A 19,887-nucleotide genomic window follows, 5' to 3' on the forward strand; every position below is an offset into this window, starting at 1 on the left:
ATACAGTATGATTAACTGTAATTGTTGTTAAGACACTCAAAATCTGCTTTCTTATCAAATTTCTAGGAAAAAAATACAGTATGATTAACTGTAATCACCACAAATACAGTAGTTCCTCAGAACTTATTTATTGTATAACTGAAACTTCTCTTAATCCAAAAATAAAGGAAGTCCTCATTTGAATTTGCACTCAAGGAAATAAAAGTTTTACTTAAAAAATATTTTGAACCATTTTCCTGCCACTCAGTAAAGCATGTGCTTACAGAAACCTTCATTCTGTTTTCCCAATATCTATACAGTGATCTAAATATCACTTTGTATATCCTGCAAACAATTCATGGTGAGATGCTAAAAGGTTATGAAATTATCTTGCCTAGTATTATAGACACCAGATTATCATATTTCTGTGTTTATATTTGGGTCTACAAAAATGTTTTTAAAATAAGAAAGACCATATAATCCCATTAATTTTGTTACCCTTTCAGCTAAACACTATGTAATTTATTTAATTATAGATAGTTTCTACAGGGTTAAGAAATAGTTGACATGTCATACCTACTTATAAATTTATTATTTTTTACCTACAGAAAAATGCTAAGTAAATACAACATTAAAACCATCCTGAAAACACATTATTCTTACAAAAAGTTAACTGAATTAAAAATTCTATCTATATATTTTCTTCTTTATGGCCACTAGTATCCTATTTTTCAAATTATTCCTTCCAAAAATCAAGACTGACTTTTTCTGTATGATTATGAAAGCCATTACAATTATTATGTTTAATTATTATATTCATTAATAATGAATTTATACCCAATTAATATTACATAAAAACATAACAATTTCAGCAATTCATGATGTTAAAAAACCATTTCCCATAATGTGACAAAAGGTAGTAATGAAGTGATGGTAGTTTTTGCACAAAACAGGATTACTATAAAATCTCAAACTACTTATCAATTTTAAAATATAGACTGTCAGACCAACTGAGTTCAAGACAGCTACGTCAACAAAATACGTAATACTGTCTTATTTCTAATCCCTAGGTACGTGAAAAACTTCTATCAGAGAAAAAGTGACTAAACTATATGGCTATAACTTTTTTGTCAGAAAATGATGACAATAACCTGTTAAATTTGTTGTGAAGAACAAACTAGCTAATGTAACTAAAATATTTACAACAGTCCTTGATAAACAGAAATAAATGTTAGCTATTATACTTATTATGACTAATAGCAAGACATGTCACCCAAAGAGATTTCTATAATGTGTGCAGTTTTCTTTAAATTTCATTAGAATTTTTTAAAGCCTCATACATTACCTTTTCATCTATCTTGTTTCTTGGAGACTGTTGATGTGTAACATTTGATTTTGTATTTTCTGCATCTATCTGACTATACTGCTTATAGCCCTCTTTCATTTCCATTTTATATTGCTGATATTTTAGTTTATATTTGTCTGTTGGTATTGGCAAATTTTCAGGTATCATGTTCTGATCCTATAGGTAAAAAGAAAAAAGAATGCTGTCAGAAAAAAATTACTATTTTTCCTTATTGGAATTAACAGGTTTATCATTTATCTTAGCATTTATTCCTAAAAAATGACCATTATAGTCAATGTTCTAAGCAGAGATAGTATTTAAGACATTCAACTGGTATAGACAGCATCACTGACCAATCAGAGTAGACAGAACTGCTAAGAATGGGCACTTAATTTAAATGCTAGTAAGCTTGTACCTTGTTTCCTAGCTGAAGATCCATTCTGGTTCCAATAGCATTTAAGAGGAGAAAAATTGATTTATCTTTCTTCTTAGGATTTTTAGATAAGCTTTTCTTCTGCCTCAGAAGAACTCCACTGTTAATCTTTCTTTTCATAATAGACATAGCAATTGAAGATCACTAATACTGAGAAGCATTGGTTGTCATTTCTAGAATATCAAGATATTCTATCTATTTGCAAACATGGAAATATTTGCAAATAAAATTTGTTTTTCTCTTAAACCAAAAGTAAACAAATGTCCTCATTTGAATTTGCATTCAAGGAAATAAAAGGTTGACTTAAAAAATATTTTGAACCATTTTACTGCCACTCAGTAAAGTATGTGCTTACAGAAAACTTCATTCTATTTTCCCAATAGAAAACAGTGACCTAAATATTATTTGGTTCCCTATCATATTTCCATGCGAGTGAGAGACAATGGAGTCAGTGGATACGAGAAATCTAAAAGAAGTGCTATACAAATACAAGGGCATACTGTATTGGCCCAGGGATGGACAGACACTCCAAAAGGAACTTTTTTATACAGCCAGTCTAATCCTTGAAAAGTATTGAGGATATCCATGTCTAACCCAGAGAAGGATGAAGCAAAGCTTCAGGATATTATTCATGCAGTTTTCCAAAATGAAACTAAAAACATGAATAGAGTCAGCTATATGAAAAGACTAACAAAAACAGAAAAGCCCTACTCCTATACTAGTCAGGATTTATATTCACATTGTGAACAAAACACTAGATATGTTTGAAGCACAAACATGTCCCAAGGAGACAACTTGGAATGAGCATAGCTACTTACTCCACAGTATACCAGTAGCCTAAAGTATGAATCAGTTTCCAAGAGACCAGTCTTACATTGCTAAACTAGCAATATCTGATCTAAGAGTTTGCCATATTTTAAAAAATGCCTCAATCCCATATTAGGATATACCTGTACTTTACTGATTTCATTTAAAAATTTTAAAATACCAATTTCAATGTGTGATAAGATGTAAAACAAGTAAAAATCATTTCACTAACATTATGGTTTAGTATTCTAACACATAAAATATTTAAACTTGGCAAAACATGGATTGAACATAATAATTTTTTTTAATTTTATTGAGATTAAATCCAGTGCTAATAATGCATACTATAATTCTGAAAATTGATAAGCAAATAAATACTAACCAATTTATTTAGATGATGCTGAGTATATGGAGTTTGACATGGTGTGACCCAACCAAGAGTAGAAGATGAATTTGGCGGGTTTGCTGTACTAAGTGGAATATATGAAAAATTGTCCTAAAAAGTAAAATTAATGATACTTCTTATATTCTATGGTAATATTGTGTTTTAATGTTTATTATATTAAATATTAAATAAAAATTACCTCATCATCAGAGTCAACAAGGCTTCCCAAATCAAGTCGTGGGACCCTGAAAGAAATAATCTATGTATCTTGTAACTTTTTAACATGAAATTTTAACAACTGCAAATCTTATGTGTTACATCTTTTATAAATAGGTACACTGAAACCAATGGTGCCGTGGCTTCTACTGGCTTGTGATAGGCTTTTGCTAAATGCTCAGTAATTTTTCAAGCTGGTTGTTAAACCCGTCCATCATTAAAAATACACATAAATTTACAATTAAGTTATATTAAAAATAAATACTCAAAATTCATCACTTCCCGATGATTTCACTGTACTTCGCTATTATCTGTGCTCTAGAGATTATCTATGTCTATCCTATCTCTATGGTAGTTTAATAGTGTGCACCTCTTTCCAATTCTGTGCTCAGTGATGTCATATAGGCACACTGAAATCAGCCTTGGTGGGATTATTTACACTGAAATTGGCAAATGCTACGAATAGGACTTGGTTTAATATTTAGTTGATTTCTGAAACTGTAACAAGTGGTGGAGAAAAATGTTAACAGTGCAGATTCAACCTAAAATTATATCATGTCTATACCTGTCACACAGTGAAGAGCTTCAAAACACACTGAAGAAATGTGGTTTTATATTCAAAACCATTATTTGACTCAGCAAAGAAATCACTCATGTCACTTTTTAAAGTAAATAAAAATATTAACCAATATTCATGCTGGAACTACACAGGTTCATCAATTGCAACCATAGGTTAGCTAGAGATACAGAGTTCAGCAAAAAAACAGAGAGACAATTATGTGAAAATCTACTGGCTTATGGAATCTACAAGAGAGACTATATATTTGATTAATATTTGTAAATTGATTGCTACATGTCCTTTATATCAGTAAAAGCTATAATCAACTTAATATATGCTCAAATTTCTTTATAATAAACAAGTAAACTTTACAATAAACTTATAATACACTTTCAGAAAACCAGTCCTTAAACTTTTCTCTGCACACAACCGACACAACCATTGTTACATACTCAATATCTTGGATCTAGTGGTTGCACCTAACTCTATTCTTTATGTCAAGATGAGCATACAGGTAATCTGTCACACAGAACCACATAAATGTTGATGTTTATTCATTTTGATCTTCAGAAATGTCAATACTCTCTGGTTTAGCCTAGTAAATGACTAAGTTTTTTCATTTCTATTTTTAAAGAGCCTCTATACTCTAAAATACTTGAAAGAATAGAAAAATCATATTATTTCAAATTTTAAAAGTCAAAATAACATATAACATAAAACATAAAATATATTCTAAACCAAAAAAAATAATTTTAAGATTGATAAAATTGTCATATTCCTCAAAATTAAAACACAGACATAATTATCCTTAAATTCATGTCAAGTATATGAATTATACAAGGATAAAAATTTACATATCTCTTTAATAAATGCATATAGCTGAATTTTCCAAATAAAATTATATTTTCACTTTTTCAGGAAAACGTAAAACATATTAAGGAAAATATTAAGAATTAACATATTAAGAAAAACCAAAGAAGTATTACCTATAATTCTACCATCTTATCACAAAAGCTATTTTAATTTTGGTATAGTAATTTTCAGGCTATCCACATGCGTATAGATTTTTCTGTGGTTCACAATCATAGCTACATATATAATTTTGCTTTCTTTTTTAACTAGTCAATGTATGATAAATATGTGCCCATTAAATAGTCCAAATGTGAAGAAACGTAACTTACACTGGTGGGCAAGAATTCTGGTTTGTCCATGATTCAGAAGTCCACCTTTGCTTTAATTTAAAAAAAAATTTTTGAATCGGTATGAACATGAATATACCCTTTATACTTTAAGAGATATACAATGAGTTAATGCAATAAAGCTAATTATATTTTTTCTCAGTAAACATCATATAATAAATGCGTATTAAGCCCCTTCCTACTGTGCTTGAGACACAGATAAAACCGCAAGCAAGACAGATAATCCCCACCCACATAGCACTCTGCTGGAGACGTTCTCTCAAATAAACAGTAATGGGAAAAATCAGTCTGTAACAGAGTAACTACATAGCAGTATGCCCAACCTACCCTAGGGAATCTGGGAAGCTTATTTTTGTTTGTTTGTTTTGTTTTGTTTTTTTCTTAAGGCAACCTTTAACAGGAGTTCTGAAAGACAAGGAGGAGTTAGCCAGATGAAAAGAGAAGAAAGAAAATTGATTCAGCTAGGAAACAACTTGTGCTGCACAGGCCTCCAGATAAGAGTTAGCATTTGGAAAGGGGTAAAATCCAGAGTGTGAGAGGGGTATGGCCAAGCTGTTACATTATAGTACAAGTTAGGGAACTTGGACCTTGTTTTTAAGGTAATGGGAAGACAGTGAAGGGTTTGAGAAAGAAAGTAACAAACATATGCATGTGTTTGTAAACATTCCATCTTGTTGCCAAAAACATTGTGCAAGGCATGAAAATTACAACAAGCTTAGCCACCATGAGATAGAAGATATATATGAGTCTTAGGAGAACTTCAAGTTAAAAAAATAGAAAATAATTCACCCATAATCACTTACACCCTATTTCTGAAATGCTACCTGACTTGTGCTTTTTTTGTGATATTGGTAGCAACCATAAAAATTACATTCTACTTTTTGTCTTTTTTTATATTTTCCTTAAACAGATATTCTTAAATAACAATAATTATACAATAAGTTTAATTTTAAAAAATAAAACTAATTCAAGCAGTGGCAAGTTTTCAAGTAATTATTATCTTCAATTTTGGTGGTTCCATTCTTCAAATCTAGGAAATGCTGATCCTAAATATCTGTGAATATAAGTAATCACAAAACATGAAGAAAAGGTCAAAAAATTATTTAATAAGTCATCCTGAAAGAAGAAAATTATCTAGTTCACATACTTGTAGTGGCTTCTTTCTTCCAAAGAATGGCTGAATTTGGCTCCTAGAAGTGGCAGCAACTCCTTTAACCTCTAAATCCATTCAAGTTCCTGTATTTATCACGCAGTATACTTTGAAAAAAGTAGAGTAAATGTTAAATGATAATTCCTACTCCAATTTTAAATAAGTCATACAAATTACCTAACAGGTTTACCTGGAAAGAAATCATATGGTTAATCACTTTTGGTGCTTTTACCGATATCAACTTTTTGCAGGGCAATCACATTATGCCCTGTGTTAGTATGAATAATGGGCCCCCAAAGAAGGCCATGTCTTAATGCTCAGACCCTGTCAATATACCACCTTACATGACAAAAAGGACTTCAGATGTGTTTGAATTAAGAATTTTAAGATGGGACGATTATCCTGGATTCTCTGGTGGGCTCAGTGTAATCACCAGAATCCTTATAAGAGGGAAACAGAAAGAACAGAGTGAAACAGAGAAGATGTAAAGATGAAGCATACGACAGAGAGGGATGAAGATGTCAAGCATTCTGGTTCTCAAGATGGAGGAAGAGGTGATGAGCAGCCTCCAGAAGGCAGAAGAGGCAAGGAATGGATTTTCCTCTGGCGCTTCCTGAAGGAATCTGCCCTGTTGACAGCCTGATTTTAGCCCCTTAAGACTAATGTTGTACTTCTGACCTCCAACTATAAAATAAATTTATGTTGTTTTAAACCACTAAGTTTAAATTTTTTTTACAGCAAAAATAGAAAACCAATGCATCTCCCTCTTTTGTACTACCACCATGAGATATACCTTTATTTCCTTTACTCATTTCCCAAAACTTTATGAGTTTCAGTTTTGTCAGAGTAGCCTGATGAAAATATTTTTAACAAGCAGTATTCTTCATTTAGAACAAAGAATAAAATGGAGTAAATGGTCCAATTAGTAATAATGTGGTGATTGGTAAAAATGCTTACAAAATCAACTTGCAAATATGTACAAAATAAAAATCAAATGAATATATTTCATTGAAATTTTGTATATTTTATACTTCACCTTTATATTACCAAGGATACTTTCACATTTAGATATTTATTCATACTTTCTTTTTCTATATAGTCTTGGATTTATTTTAATAGTAAACTATTTGTTTTGTTTTTTAAAGGAAAGATAGCATGGCATCCTGCCAGCTTGGAATTAGACAGACTCACATTGTAATCCTGATTTTTGCCACTTCCACATAATTTAAGTTTGAGTAAAAAAATCTTTATGAACCAATGTTTCTACATAATATGTAAAATGAATTTAATGTTAGTACTTTTCCTGTTGGAATAATGTAACATTCAATAAATGGTAGCCATCATTATTATTAAAATATATTTTTATTTCATGGCCAATGAAATCTTACCTGAAAGATATCCCAATTCCTTACTAACTTATCTATATGGTTCTCTTCACCCCATCCCTAGAGCCTCTTCCTCTAAAAATTCCTTGCCATAAGCCTGGAATTCCACTCTAAGTCACGAGACTTACCAACCAATAGTAAACATATGCTGGGAAAAATACAAATCATTAGACTCAAAAATTCTCCTATAGCACTACAGATGGCTTTCTTTCCAGAGCTATTATTCACAAAGAAGCAACTTTTAAAAGTTGCTATTGTTTTGTTTTGGAGGCCAGGGTTAGGTTGGTTGTTTAATCACACAAATTACTGTATTTGTAATGATGATTACTTGCTAACTAACCCAAGTTGAGATAAAGATGCTGAACAATCAGCAAAGCGATTTTCTCCACACATTAGTCTCTCAATTATTTATATCCTAGTAACAGTTATAGCTATTTCAAATCACTATAGGTCATTTCAAATCAGTATAATTTATTTGCAAATTTAAAAAGCAGCAACATTTAAATCCTCAAATGTCCAGGACCTCCCAGTTCCTGTACTTCCCCAATCAGGACAGTCTTCACTCTTCACTGTCATTAGATTTTCATTTCCCTAATAAACTGTCAAGACCATGAAAGTTGGTGTCTCCTGCCCTTAATAAAGCATAGGTAGTAAATATTTAGTCAATAGTAAATTAATGCATAGCAAAATACATTTATACATTTTACACATATTCTTAGATTCCTTTCATTTATCTGCATCTAACTGTAACATAATCACAACATATAAATGTATCTTCAATTAGATAAGATGTTTAAAGCATTGCATTATAACTATTAGTCCTTAATGCTAGACTGTAAGCCTCATATTTGCTCACCCTATGTCTCAGGATTTAGAAAGCCCACAATATAGTAGGAACTTAACAATGTTTGTTAAATAAGTCAAGTCAGTTAATTCAGAATGGCATAACACGAAAGTGGTTAACTTAGATATAGTAAGGTATTCAAAGGGCAATGCCATCATATATGGAACACTTCCGGATCTATAGAATTAGAGCAGTCAGGCAACTGACACCCTATGTAGATGATTTTAAGATTTTGACAGGGCTTCAAAGACAAAAACAGCTCAACCTTCCGATTTTCAAACAGAGCCAGCTGAGACCCAGAAAAGTGAACTGTACTTTGCTAAATGGTTTGCCAGTTATTGCAGACCCAAATTCACTACGTGGGTTCAGATCTCTTTTCAGTACCACATCCTCACTGGTACAAGTAATAGAAGAATCCAAGGGGAATTAGCTGTATGGACTAAATAATTAGAAATCTAAACTTGGTGGCAAAGGAATCAGCAAACGACTGGCTGTGAGCGAATCTTTGAAACCTATGCCAAGGGTTGTCTTTGTCCTTAAGCACTGAATATCCAGCTGGGCTATGTTGGAGCTAGGGAGTAGCAAAAGGAAGGGATAGCACTTCTAAATGGCTTCTGTCCCCAAACAGCTGCACGCCATGGGGTGATATTGCTAGCATATAATAAATACTGTTGGCTAATGTCTTTAATGCTACCAAAAATAACTGAACACACTTCCCATTTCCCTCATTTTTTTTTAAGGATGATTATTTCCACTTCCAATTAGTATCCCTTCTCTCTTCGTAGTATTACTACTGGCTATATGTTACTGATACCAAATCAGAAAAAAAAAATGAAAAGAAAGAAATAAACTGATTTAATTCAGCTCATAAATAAGGAAAAAAGAAAGAGCTGTAAATACAATTAGTATTTAAGCTACATGAAGGTAGGGACCAAGTCCATGTTGGATCCCACACGACTACAGACCCAGATATCTGAATTGAAACTTAGGTCATTCCTAATTTCAGACAAAACAGAGTAATACCTCTTTCACCCACATCACTCCCCCCGCTGCCAAATTATATTATACTTCAGAGCACCTGCAGTGTAGCAGAAGGAATTCCCCATCCCCTACCTATCTGGGATTCCTGCACAGGACAGGCGAGGGGCACAAGAGACAGCTAGCCTGATTTCACCTAACAAGCTCAGTAAGAAGAGGTCCAGAGTTAGAAGGGCTAGAAAAGGTATAACCAGCGCGATTCCTCCGAAAACCGCCTTCAGAAAGCTTCAGACAGGAGAGTCTGATCACTCCAGGCCCGAGTCTGCAGGTTGCCCGGCAACTGGCGCCGCAGCGCAGGGCTTCTGATTACACTCTCACCTCCAGGGACGAAAAAATCGTCGGCCCAAGTCCCTTGTACGTTCTACGCCACTTCCCGCCCCCGCCAATCTGCCTCCTCAGTTCCGCGTCTGGCTGACCGGAACTGAGCGTGTGGCCGAAGACCCCGCCACGCTCTGAGAAGTACTTGCTGGCTGGAAAACCCAAAGAGGTAAAATCTCTGCTACAGCCGCCAGAGCTTCCCAGGGAACTGGCTCCGCGGCGCCCCTAAACCCCGGCGAGGAGCCGGAGCGGACTCGCTCACCTGCGCTTCTCCTGAGCAGGGAAAGGACCAAAGCCCGGCCCAGATCCACGGCGATTGTTGTGTAATTCTTTGTCTAATTGAATTTTATTTAGCATATTTCATAACGCACCTGTCTGTGCGCAGGGCCCAGAATGATGTTTTGAGGGGAAGAAATTTAGGCATATGCTGTAATATCTGTCTCAAGGAGCTTGCACTATTTTTTTAAAAAAGACTGCAATATATTATACAGAGATTATAGATATTAGACTGGATATTACTTTAAATTTGTGTGATCATGTACGTATAGATAATTACATGAATAACTGCATATACATGTATGTGTATTTGTGTGTGTATATATAATTAAAAATTAAAATGATGTATGGAAAGGGCAAAGGCCTAGAAATCAAGAAATCAAGACACCTACATTTTATTCTTTGCCAATTTTTTTTTTTTTTTTTTGAGACGGAGTCTGGCTCTGTCACCCAGGCTGGAGCGCGGTGGCACGATCTGGGCTCACTGCAACCTCCACCTCCCGGCTTTAAGCGATTCTCTGGCCTCAGCCTCCCAAGTAGTTGGGATTACATGCGCCCGCCACCACACCCAGTTAATTTTTTGTATTTTTAGTATAGACAGGGTTTCACCATGTTGGCCAGGCTGGTCTCGAACTCCTGATCTCAGCCTCCCAAAGTGCTGTAATTACAGGGATGAGCCACCACGCCCAACCCAAATATTTTTATGTATGCTCTGTACACAGTGTCTTGGCATCTACTCCTCATCTATAAAGGGGAAAAGCTGGTTTGAGATAATTCCAAGGTTCCACTCCACTCTAACATGCACTAACTTTCCTAAATTACACACCCAAGAGTCAGATATTCAAATTAGAATTAAGAGTTTATGAAGGTTAATACAGTTTTTTCATAATCCTGTTTTTCTAATCTGCAGTAACTTTTAAAAATTAGCTCCCCTCAAAATGTATATATCAAAACGTGAATATTTCCAGTATTTCCTGGAGCCAGTTTGGGAGTAAAAATACAAATACATTTTTAAAGTATAAAAGTAGTGAAGTAAATGAGGTATAATGTAATCACTCTGTATTTTTCTGCTGCACTCCATAAAATTAATCCACCCATTACCCCCACATAGAAAGAAAAGCAAAAATAAATAGCAGAAAACACACATAAATATGAAACAGAAAACTAAATTTAACTTTTAAAAAGTTATAAAAGACCTTAAAAATTCTGGTGCCCCAACTAAACTTGTCCATTCCACAAATAGATGTTCAAGAAAATAACATTAGGACGTACACAAAATCTAATCCTGGCAATTAGACTTTTTACACCTAAATTGTTTTAGTATTTCTGAATATAGCTGTCTAAGCCATTGGGAACGTGGTCTAAAAAACATAATGTATACAATTCAGACATTTTGTTATAAACGTCTATTAGAAGAGCAATAATCTTGGATTATGTTTTGACTATATATACTCTACTTTTGCCAATCTTTAAATCCATTACTTTATGAAATTTCTGTTGTTGTTATAGGCAGTTAATTTCTCTATACACTAAATGAAACTAAACTAGCTGTTAACCTTTATCCTTATTAACCTTATCCCTATCAACCTTTCCTGTTTTGCAGTTCCAAAATAGTTTGCATTTGAAGCTCAACTTTAAATTTTCATTTACGTGATCATTCATTAATGCATTCAACATTCACTGAGTACCTGCTACTTGAAAATATTTTACTTTATATTTGTATTTATTTGTTCATTCAGCCACTTATGTATTTGACAAACATCCACTGAACACCTTCTATCTTCATATAAACCCAATGTTAGAAAAAGTGAAATATATAAGCCTACCCAGTATTTCCTTTTATACGATTAAGTCAAAAATATTTATTGAGCCCCTCATATGTATATATACATATATGTAACAATTAAAATATAGTTTCTGCTCTCAAGAAGCTTACAGTTGTATACCACATTATTAGAAAGGTAAAGAGAACTCATTTGTTTATTCAACCAATTTTTATTGAGGGTCTAAAGGTTCAGTTCCTGTTCAAGGTGCTAGAGATATAGCAATGAAGAAAACAAAGCCACTGTTGTGGTGAAGGTTACAAACTGATAGAGAAGGCAGATGTTAAAAAAATAAATAACATAAATTCAGGAGGTAATTAATGCAATGAAGAAGACTAAAACAGGTTGAGTGGATAGACAGTGACAGATAGGAGATGTAGAATGATCAGGGAAGACTTCACTTGAAGGGAACTCTATAAAGAGCATTGCAGGCAAAAGCAACAGCAAGTGCAAAGGAGCTGAGGTGAGGGCATCCTTATCAAGCTGATGGATGTGGCCCATGCAGAATAAGCCAGGAGAGAATGCAGGAAAGAGGCCAGATAACTAGCCATGGTCAGATTATGTAGTGTCTTTTGGGCCATACCTAGGACTTCAGATTTTTTATTGTGGCCCCCCATAGTAACGTAAGCCAAGTCCTTAAAAGTTCTCTCTCTCTCTGTATACACACATATGTATATGTACATGTGCCTATAGACATCTCTCTCTGTGTAGATGTATATATGTCTATAGGCATACACACATACACATATGTGTACACACACAGATTTATATAGAGAACTTTACATATATAAATGTATGTGTGTATATACACACACATTGTGTATATGTATATGAGTATATGCCTATAGACATCTGTATATCCAGGAAGATACCTATATGTATAGACACATGTAGATTTACATATCTGTATCGATTTATCTATCTGTATACCTACATGCACACATATACACACACACGTGCATATGTTCATGTCTTTGGGTGTGGGATATCAGAAGCTCAGTTTGGACTATGTATGTGATAAGAAAGTAGTATATACAGCAATTCTCCATTAGCCGGTAGTAGACTAGAAATATATTTTCTATTGCCCAGTAGAATTTCCATTAGGATCCTTGCATTTTTCATTTTTTATATTCCAATTTTCTTTTTATTTTTAAAAAGATAACAGGCGCATCAAAGTAGTTTGTTTTGTTTTTTGTGTCAAGGTTGACTATGGCAGAACATTCAGCAGATGTAAATATATGTTCACCTGAATTAAATGACATTATAAACAACCTCGAATCACTAAGTAAAGATATTTATTTGAAACAGAAATACTAAAAAAATTAATGTCATGGGGAAATATGCTGGTTTATTACTGAATATCAATATAAGTGACGTAATGAATTTAAAACATTAAGCCAAATGAAGTTGATTTATATTGCATTGCAGGTAAAATAGACAATCAAATGTACTCTGTCCATCCCAGTCTGAGCATATCAATTAAAGCAACTCTTGAAGTCTACCAGTCACCAAACAGTGGCTCTGTTCCAAACTATCAAAAAGGGAAGATTTTGTCAAGAGAAACTACTTGGCTACGTTTCCCAGGCATCTATTTTTATTTATCTAAGCAGTCGGTCTCTTCAGACGGAAAAAAGAAGGAAATTATCAATTGTCTGACAAGTTGATACTTTAAGATCACGGTATTGTCACTATGTAAGAATTGCCTATTCTTACTCTATTCCCAATCTCTGAGGGAAGTGGCAATATGATTCTAGATTATTTAGAACAATGAAAATCTATACACGGAAGCTGCGTCTAAGAAACTAATATATAGTGCTTTGCACTCCACTGACCCATTGTCAGCATCCCGCACTTGTTCTTTACCTAATTTGTGTGGCTTGCATATTGCAATCTGCATTACAATCCAGGCGCGCTCTGCAGATTACAGATTGGATCCACAGAAAGCAGTTTGGATGGTTGAAACTCCCTCCACCAGAGGGCGACTCAGAGCTTTTTCCCCTGTAGCTCAGAGCTTTGTGGAAGGCGAACCCTGCTGCCTGTTCCTCCCCACAGCGACACTGACAAGCAGATCCAGCCTGCTGGGCATCCCCGCGCTGGGCTCGAGCCTGTGCGGAGGATGGAGCCAAGGAAGATCGTGGGACGGGGTGGGGCGGGGTGGGGCGGTGGCGGGGAAATCGGGTTGCCCCGGCCGTTACTGGTCCGCGCAGTCAGGGCATCCTCCACATCCTTCCATGGCTCTGAAGAAGAAATTCAGTTGTTTATGGACCTTGGGTCTGTGTTTGGTAGCCAGTACATCTTCCAAAATCCCATCCATCACTGACCCACACTTTATAAACAACTGCCTCGAAGGCCACAACGAATGGCGTGGCAAAGTCAACCCTCCCGCGGCCGACATGAAATACATGGTGAGAAAGAACCAGGGCTGGGCTCTTAAATCCCTGACTCATCCTGAGGCATCTGGGTGGTAAATTTCACGGACTTCACTTGTACTAATTCAGTGCGGACTTTATATATAGGGAGTGAAAAAGGAAAAAAAAAAATCGCACCTTGGCTGGGCTGTCTCCTCCAGAGTCATAGGAGTGAACAAGAAAGGAAAACTTGAAGCTGTTCCTTGTCTCTTGCGGGGAAGGTGGGGATGCTGGAGCGGTGTTTGGAAGTTGCTTTGTTGCACCACTAAGTTTATAAGTACTTAACACAGGATTATTTTGTTTCTTTTCCTCCATTGTTTGGCTAGCACTTTGCATCCCCCACAACCAAAATACAAGATATCAAAGTAATAGCCCAGGAATGGAGATTCTCTTATTTTCTTACTTATTTTTATATCATATGAATCCAAGATCAAAACAAAACTTTATGGGTAATATTATTTGAAAAAATATTACATGGATGAGAATATTGAAATCAGGAATTTAATTACATCAGATGGTCATTTTCATGAAAAATAATAAATGCATGAAATTTAATTCCAAAAACATTAAACTAATTGTGTCCTTTCAGACCTCCATCATATAGAAAATAAGGCAAAAGACAGTACTCTATTGAAGAATAAGCATAAAAAGCATTGGATTATTAAAATAATCCATAGAATTTACAAAATGTTAAATACTTGACTATGAATTGTGTGATTGGAAATTTCCCTTGCATTATAACTTTTTCTTGTTTATAAATGCATCATTATGAGCATAAACGTTGATAGTATTAGTCTATTTTATGTACTATGCAGATATAGATACAGTGTAATTCATGTCTATTCCAGCTTTCTTCTTTTCTATCCAGTGGAAAACAAAATAAAAATAATTATAAAATCACAACTCAGGCATTAAAATAAGTTCAAAACTGTACTAGTCTACTGTATAAGAAAATTATATTTTGAAGGAGGAGAAAGATTCAAATAGATATCGGAAATGAAACAAGAATAAACTAATCTCTTTAATGCAGAATTGTTAAGATATTTTAATATATAATGTTTACCAGCTTGGGGTTGTCCAAGGCATAAATTAACTAGAAATAAATCTTCAACTGAATTCAGAAATACTAATATTAGTAGTAATATGGGTGATGCCTTTAGAGTTTTATTGTATATTGTAGGACAAAAAAAGAGTAAATGTGGGGTTAAATATAATAAATTTTCTTTATATTTCTTTTGTACTCATTGACTATTTAAAGCAAAATATAATAACAATGAATTGTGGGGTTTATAATAATGTAGAAAAGAAACACATTATAACCGATGCATTAAAAATGAGGTGAAGTGTCAATAGAATTATTCTGCTGAAAGTTCCTTATATTGTTAAGAATCACAATAATATTTCCAGATGGACTGTGAGAAGTTAAGAATGCATGTTTTTATATCTAGAATAACCACTAAAAATATACAAAGAAGTAGAGCTAAAAATCCAGTAAATAGAATACTAAAAGTCCTTGATTAATTTTTGGAAAACAGGAACAAGGAACAAAAGAACAAAGAGGGAATCAATTAAAAATAGCAAATAGTAGACTAAAACTTAACCATGTTAAAATTATATTAAATGCAAATGACTACTACATACTTTAATTAAAAATAAAGATTGTCAGATTGGATTAATGCTTTTGTAACAGAAACATATCATGAATAGATTAAAGTAAAAAGATGGAAAAAATACATTATGCAAACTCTAAAATTAAGATAGACTAGCTATATTTATAGCTACCAAAGTAGATTTTAAGACAAGGAGAACTACCAGAAATAAAAGGGGACATTAAGGAATAATAAAAGGGTCAGTTCAACAAGAGACACAGCAATCTTCAATGCAAATAAATGTAATAATGTATTTTAATACACAAAAATTGGCAAAAGTAAAGGGAGAAAGAGACAAAACAGTCATAGAGATTTTAATCTTAGTGAATAAGAGAACAAGTAGGTAAAAATCAGTAAAAATAAAAAAGATTTTAACATCAATTTTACCTCATTGACATTAAACAATTTATACCACACTGCAAAATACAAATTCTTATCAAGTATGCATTACATTCATCAATATAAACAATATGCTGAGCCACAAAACAAGTCTCAATAAATTAAAAGTATTTGAAATTTTGTTCTATATTTTCTGAAAAAAAATAGACTTAAACTAGAAATAAAGTGTGCAAAATCTCCCAAAATGTGAAATCAAGCAGAACATATCTAAATAGTCCATAAGTTAAAGAAGAAATAACAATAGAGATTACTATAATTTAGATTGGGATGTTAATGGAAACACAACATATCAAAACTTGTGGGATATAGCAAAAGAAGTGTTTGGAAGCATATGTATAGATTTAAATGAATATTTTAGGAAAGAAGAATAGTTAAAAATCAAGACCTATTCTTTCAACTCAAGAAGGTAGGAAACAAGTGTAAATTAAGCACAAGAAAATTAAAAAAAAAAAAACTAAAGATAATCATAATTTGAGGAAATTGAAAGTAAAAGTATGATGGACAAAAATCAATAATATGAAAAGTTGGTTTTAAAACTATATATTAATAAAATTGATAAACCAGTAGCAAAAAAAAAAGATTAATGAAGAAAGACACAACTCAAAAATAAATTTTAGGAATGGAAAATCACTTTTAAAAAACCCCAAACATTAAATGGATAGATAGAGAATATTTTGAACAACTTTATACTAATACATTTGACAACATAAAGAAAATAAATGGACAAATGTATTGAAAATCATCATTTTATAAAATTGACACAATATTTTCATATGTTGTTTATTGAAGGATTACTAGTGAATAAATGTATAAAATGCACTAGTTTTAATGTACAATTTTTTTAACGTATGTATATGTCAGTGAAACTACCTACATCGATTGGAATTTTTATTTCATGTATGGATGCCACGTATTTAACACATAAAGTCTCATAAATATTACATTCTGTACTATGTGTTTTATAAAGTAACATTAAATCCTTGAACTTTGCCTAATAAAAGTATTGCTCATTATTTTTATTTCTTTGATTTCTATTATTATTTTTTGACTATTGTATTCTTTGTCTTGTACAAATGAAAGAATCCTGGGTTAGAGACTGATTTTGAACCCAATATAAATCTTTTAACAGGGATATTTAACCAATTTATGAATGAGATCATTCGTCTGCATCTTCATCAATCTAAATAGTCTTAATGCCATTACATAAATTAATTATGTAGTGTGAAATATTCTTAACAGAAAATGCAGGTGAATTCTAAGAAAAAAGCAACACCAATCTTATACAAATCTTTTTGTGAAACTGAAAGAGAAAACCTTTTGGAACTTTATGAGCCAAGTTTTACCCTGACACCAAATGAGACAAAACATTACAGGTTAGAAAATTATAGCTCAGGCCCGGCGCGGTGGCTCAAGCCTGTAATCCCAGCACTTTGGGAGGCCGAGAAGGGCGGATCACGAGGTCAGGAGATCGAGACCATCCTGGCTAACACGGTGAAACCCCGTCTCTACTAAAAAATACAAAAAACTAGCCGGGCGAGGTGGCGGGCGCCTGTAGTCCCAGCTACTCCGGAGGCTGAGGCAGGAGAATGGCAGAAACCCGGGAGGCGGAGCTTGCAGTGAGCTGAGATCCGGCCACTGCACTCCAGCCTGGGTGACAGAGCGAGAATCCGCCTCAAAAAAAAAAAAAAAAAAAAGAAAAGAAAATTATAGCTCAATGTAGATGCAAAAAATCTTCAACAAAATTATAATCAATTGAATCCAGCAACACATATAAAGAATATTATATCATGGTATTTATCTCAGGAATAAAAAGTTGGATTAGGACTTGAAAATTAATCAACATAATCAGGATCAAAACTAGAAATACCATTAACAGAAAACTCCCCAGAAAATGAAAAAACTGTGAGAAATCCAACTTGGGTTGGGGGAATTTAATTGCTATTTACAATTTGCCACTCTTAATAGATTAAATGAGAAAAATTATATGATCATCTGAATAGTCAGGAAAACCATTTGGCAAAACGCTACATCAATTCATTTTATTTCATTTCATTTTTTTCCATTTTATCCGTAGGTTTTTTAATAATAGTTTTGGGGAAACAGGTGGTATTTGGTTGCATGGAAAAGTTCTTTTTTTTCAATTTTTAAGTTCTAGGGTACATGTGCAGGATGTGCAGGTTACACAGGTGAACATATGCCATGGTGGTTTGCTGCACAGATCAACCAGTTACCCACATATTAAGCCCAGCATCTATTAGCTATTCTTCCTGAAGCTCTCTTTCCTCCCACCCCCATCTGCCTACAGGCCCCAATGTGTGTTGATTCCCCCCATGTGTCCATGTGTTCTCATAGTTCAGCTCCGACTTAAAAGTGAGAACATGTGGTGTTTGATTTTCTGTTCCTGCATTAGTTTGCTGAGGATAATAGCTTCCAGCTCCATCCATGTCCCTGCAAAGGACTTGATCTCATTCCTTTTTATGGCTGCGTAGTATTCAATGGTGTAGATGCAGCACATATTTTCTTTATCCATTCTATCATTGATGGGCATTTGGGTTGATTCCATGTCTTTGCTATTGTGAATAGTGTGCAGTGAATATACATGTGCATGTATGTTTATAATAGAATGATCTATATTCCTTTGGGTACATACCCAGTAATGGCATTGCTGAATCAAATGGTATTTCTGACTCTAGATTTTTGAGGAATTGCCACACTGTCCTCCACAATGGGTAAACTAATTTACACTCCCACCAACAATGTAAAAATGTTCCCTTTTTTCCTGCAACATTGCCCGCACCTGTTGTTTCTGGACTTTTTAATAATCGCCTTGCTGACTGGCCTAAGATGGTATCCAATTGTGGTTTTGATGGCATTTTTCTAATGATCAGTGATGTTGAGCTTTTTTTCATTTGTTTTTTGGCCACATGTATGTCTTCTTTTGAGAAGTGTCTGTTCATGTCCTTTGCCTACTTTTTAATGCAGTTGTTTAGTTCTTTTAATGCAGTTGTTTAGTTTAAAATTAGATTAAATGTATTTAATCTCCTTACAGACTCTGGATATTAGACCTTGGTCAGATGGAGAGATTGCTAAAATTTTCTACCATTCTGTAGGTTGTCAGTTCACTCTGATGATACTTTCTTTTGCCGTGCAGAAGTTCTTTAGTTTAATTAGATCCCATTCGTCCATTTTTGCTTTTGTTGCAATTGCTTTTGATGTTTTCATCATGAAATATTTGCCCGTGCCTATGTCCTGGATGGTATTGCCTAGATTTTCTTCTAGGGTTTTTATAATTTGGGGTTTTACACTGAAGTCTTTAATCCATCTTGAGCTAATTTTTGAATAAGGTGTAAGGAAAGGGCCCAGTTTCAATTTTCTGCATATGGCTAGCCAGTTGTCCCGGCGGAAAAGTTATTTGCTAGTGATTTATGAGATTTTGGTGCATCCATCGCCCGAGCAGTGTATACTGTACCCAATGTGCATTCTTTTATCCCTTACCCCACTCCCACTCTTCCCACTGAGTCCCCAAAGTCCATCATTCTTATGCCTTTGGATCCTCATAGCTTAGCTCCCACTTATAAGTGAAAACATACAATGTTTCATTTTCCATTCCTGAGTTACTTCAATTCAAATAATGGTCTCCAACTCCATCCAGGTTGCTGCAAATGCCATTATTT

General features: G+C 33.9%; 2 protein-coding genes across 4 annotated transcripts in view; one reads left to right on the forward strand and one right to left on the reverse strand.

Annotated features, from left to right (window-relative positions):
- Positions 1-9,408, reverse strand: part of CAPS2 (calcyphosine 2) — a 59,745-nt gene extending 50,337 nt beyond the window's left edge. Inside the window, 6 exon segments of the mRNA XM_011929359.1 lie at positions 1,325-1,501; positions 2,947-3,060; positions 3,149-3,194; positions 4,906-4,955; positions 6,071-6,180; positions 9,381-9,408. Coding sequence (XP_011784749.1) covers positions 1,325-1,501; positions 2,947-3,060; positions 3,149-3,194; positions 4,906-4,955; positions 6,071-6,180; positions 9,381-9,408 — 525 coding nt within the window.
- A 4,509-nt stretch (positions 9,409-13,917) lies between these two features.
- The window catches only part of GLIPR1L1 (GLI pathogenesis-related 1 like 1), a 40,643-nt gene continuing 34,673 nt past the window's right edge, over positions 13,918-19,887 (forward strand). For 2 of the 3 annotated variants that reach the window (XM_011929356.1, XM_011929357.1), the window contains exon 1: positions 13,918-14,162. In XM_011929356.1, coding sequence (XP_011784746.1) covers positions 13,989-14,162 — 174 coding nt within the window. In that variant the 5' untranslated portion in view covers positions 13,918-13,988. The remainder of the gene's footprint in view (positions 14,163-19,887) is intronic. The other variant, XM_011929358.1, reaches the window with a different exon arrangement.

The sequence above is a fragment of the Colobus angolensis genome, unplaced genomic scaffold (assembly GCF_000951035.1).
Source record: "Colobus angolensis palliatus isolate OR3802 unplaced genomic scaffold, Cang.pa_1.0 Scaffold80, whole genome shotgun sequence".
Classification (NCBI taxonomy): Eukaryota; Metazoa; Chordata; class Mammalia; order Primates; family Cercopithecidae; genus Colobus; species Colobus angolensis.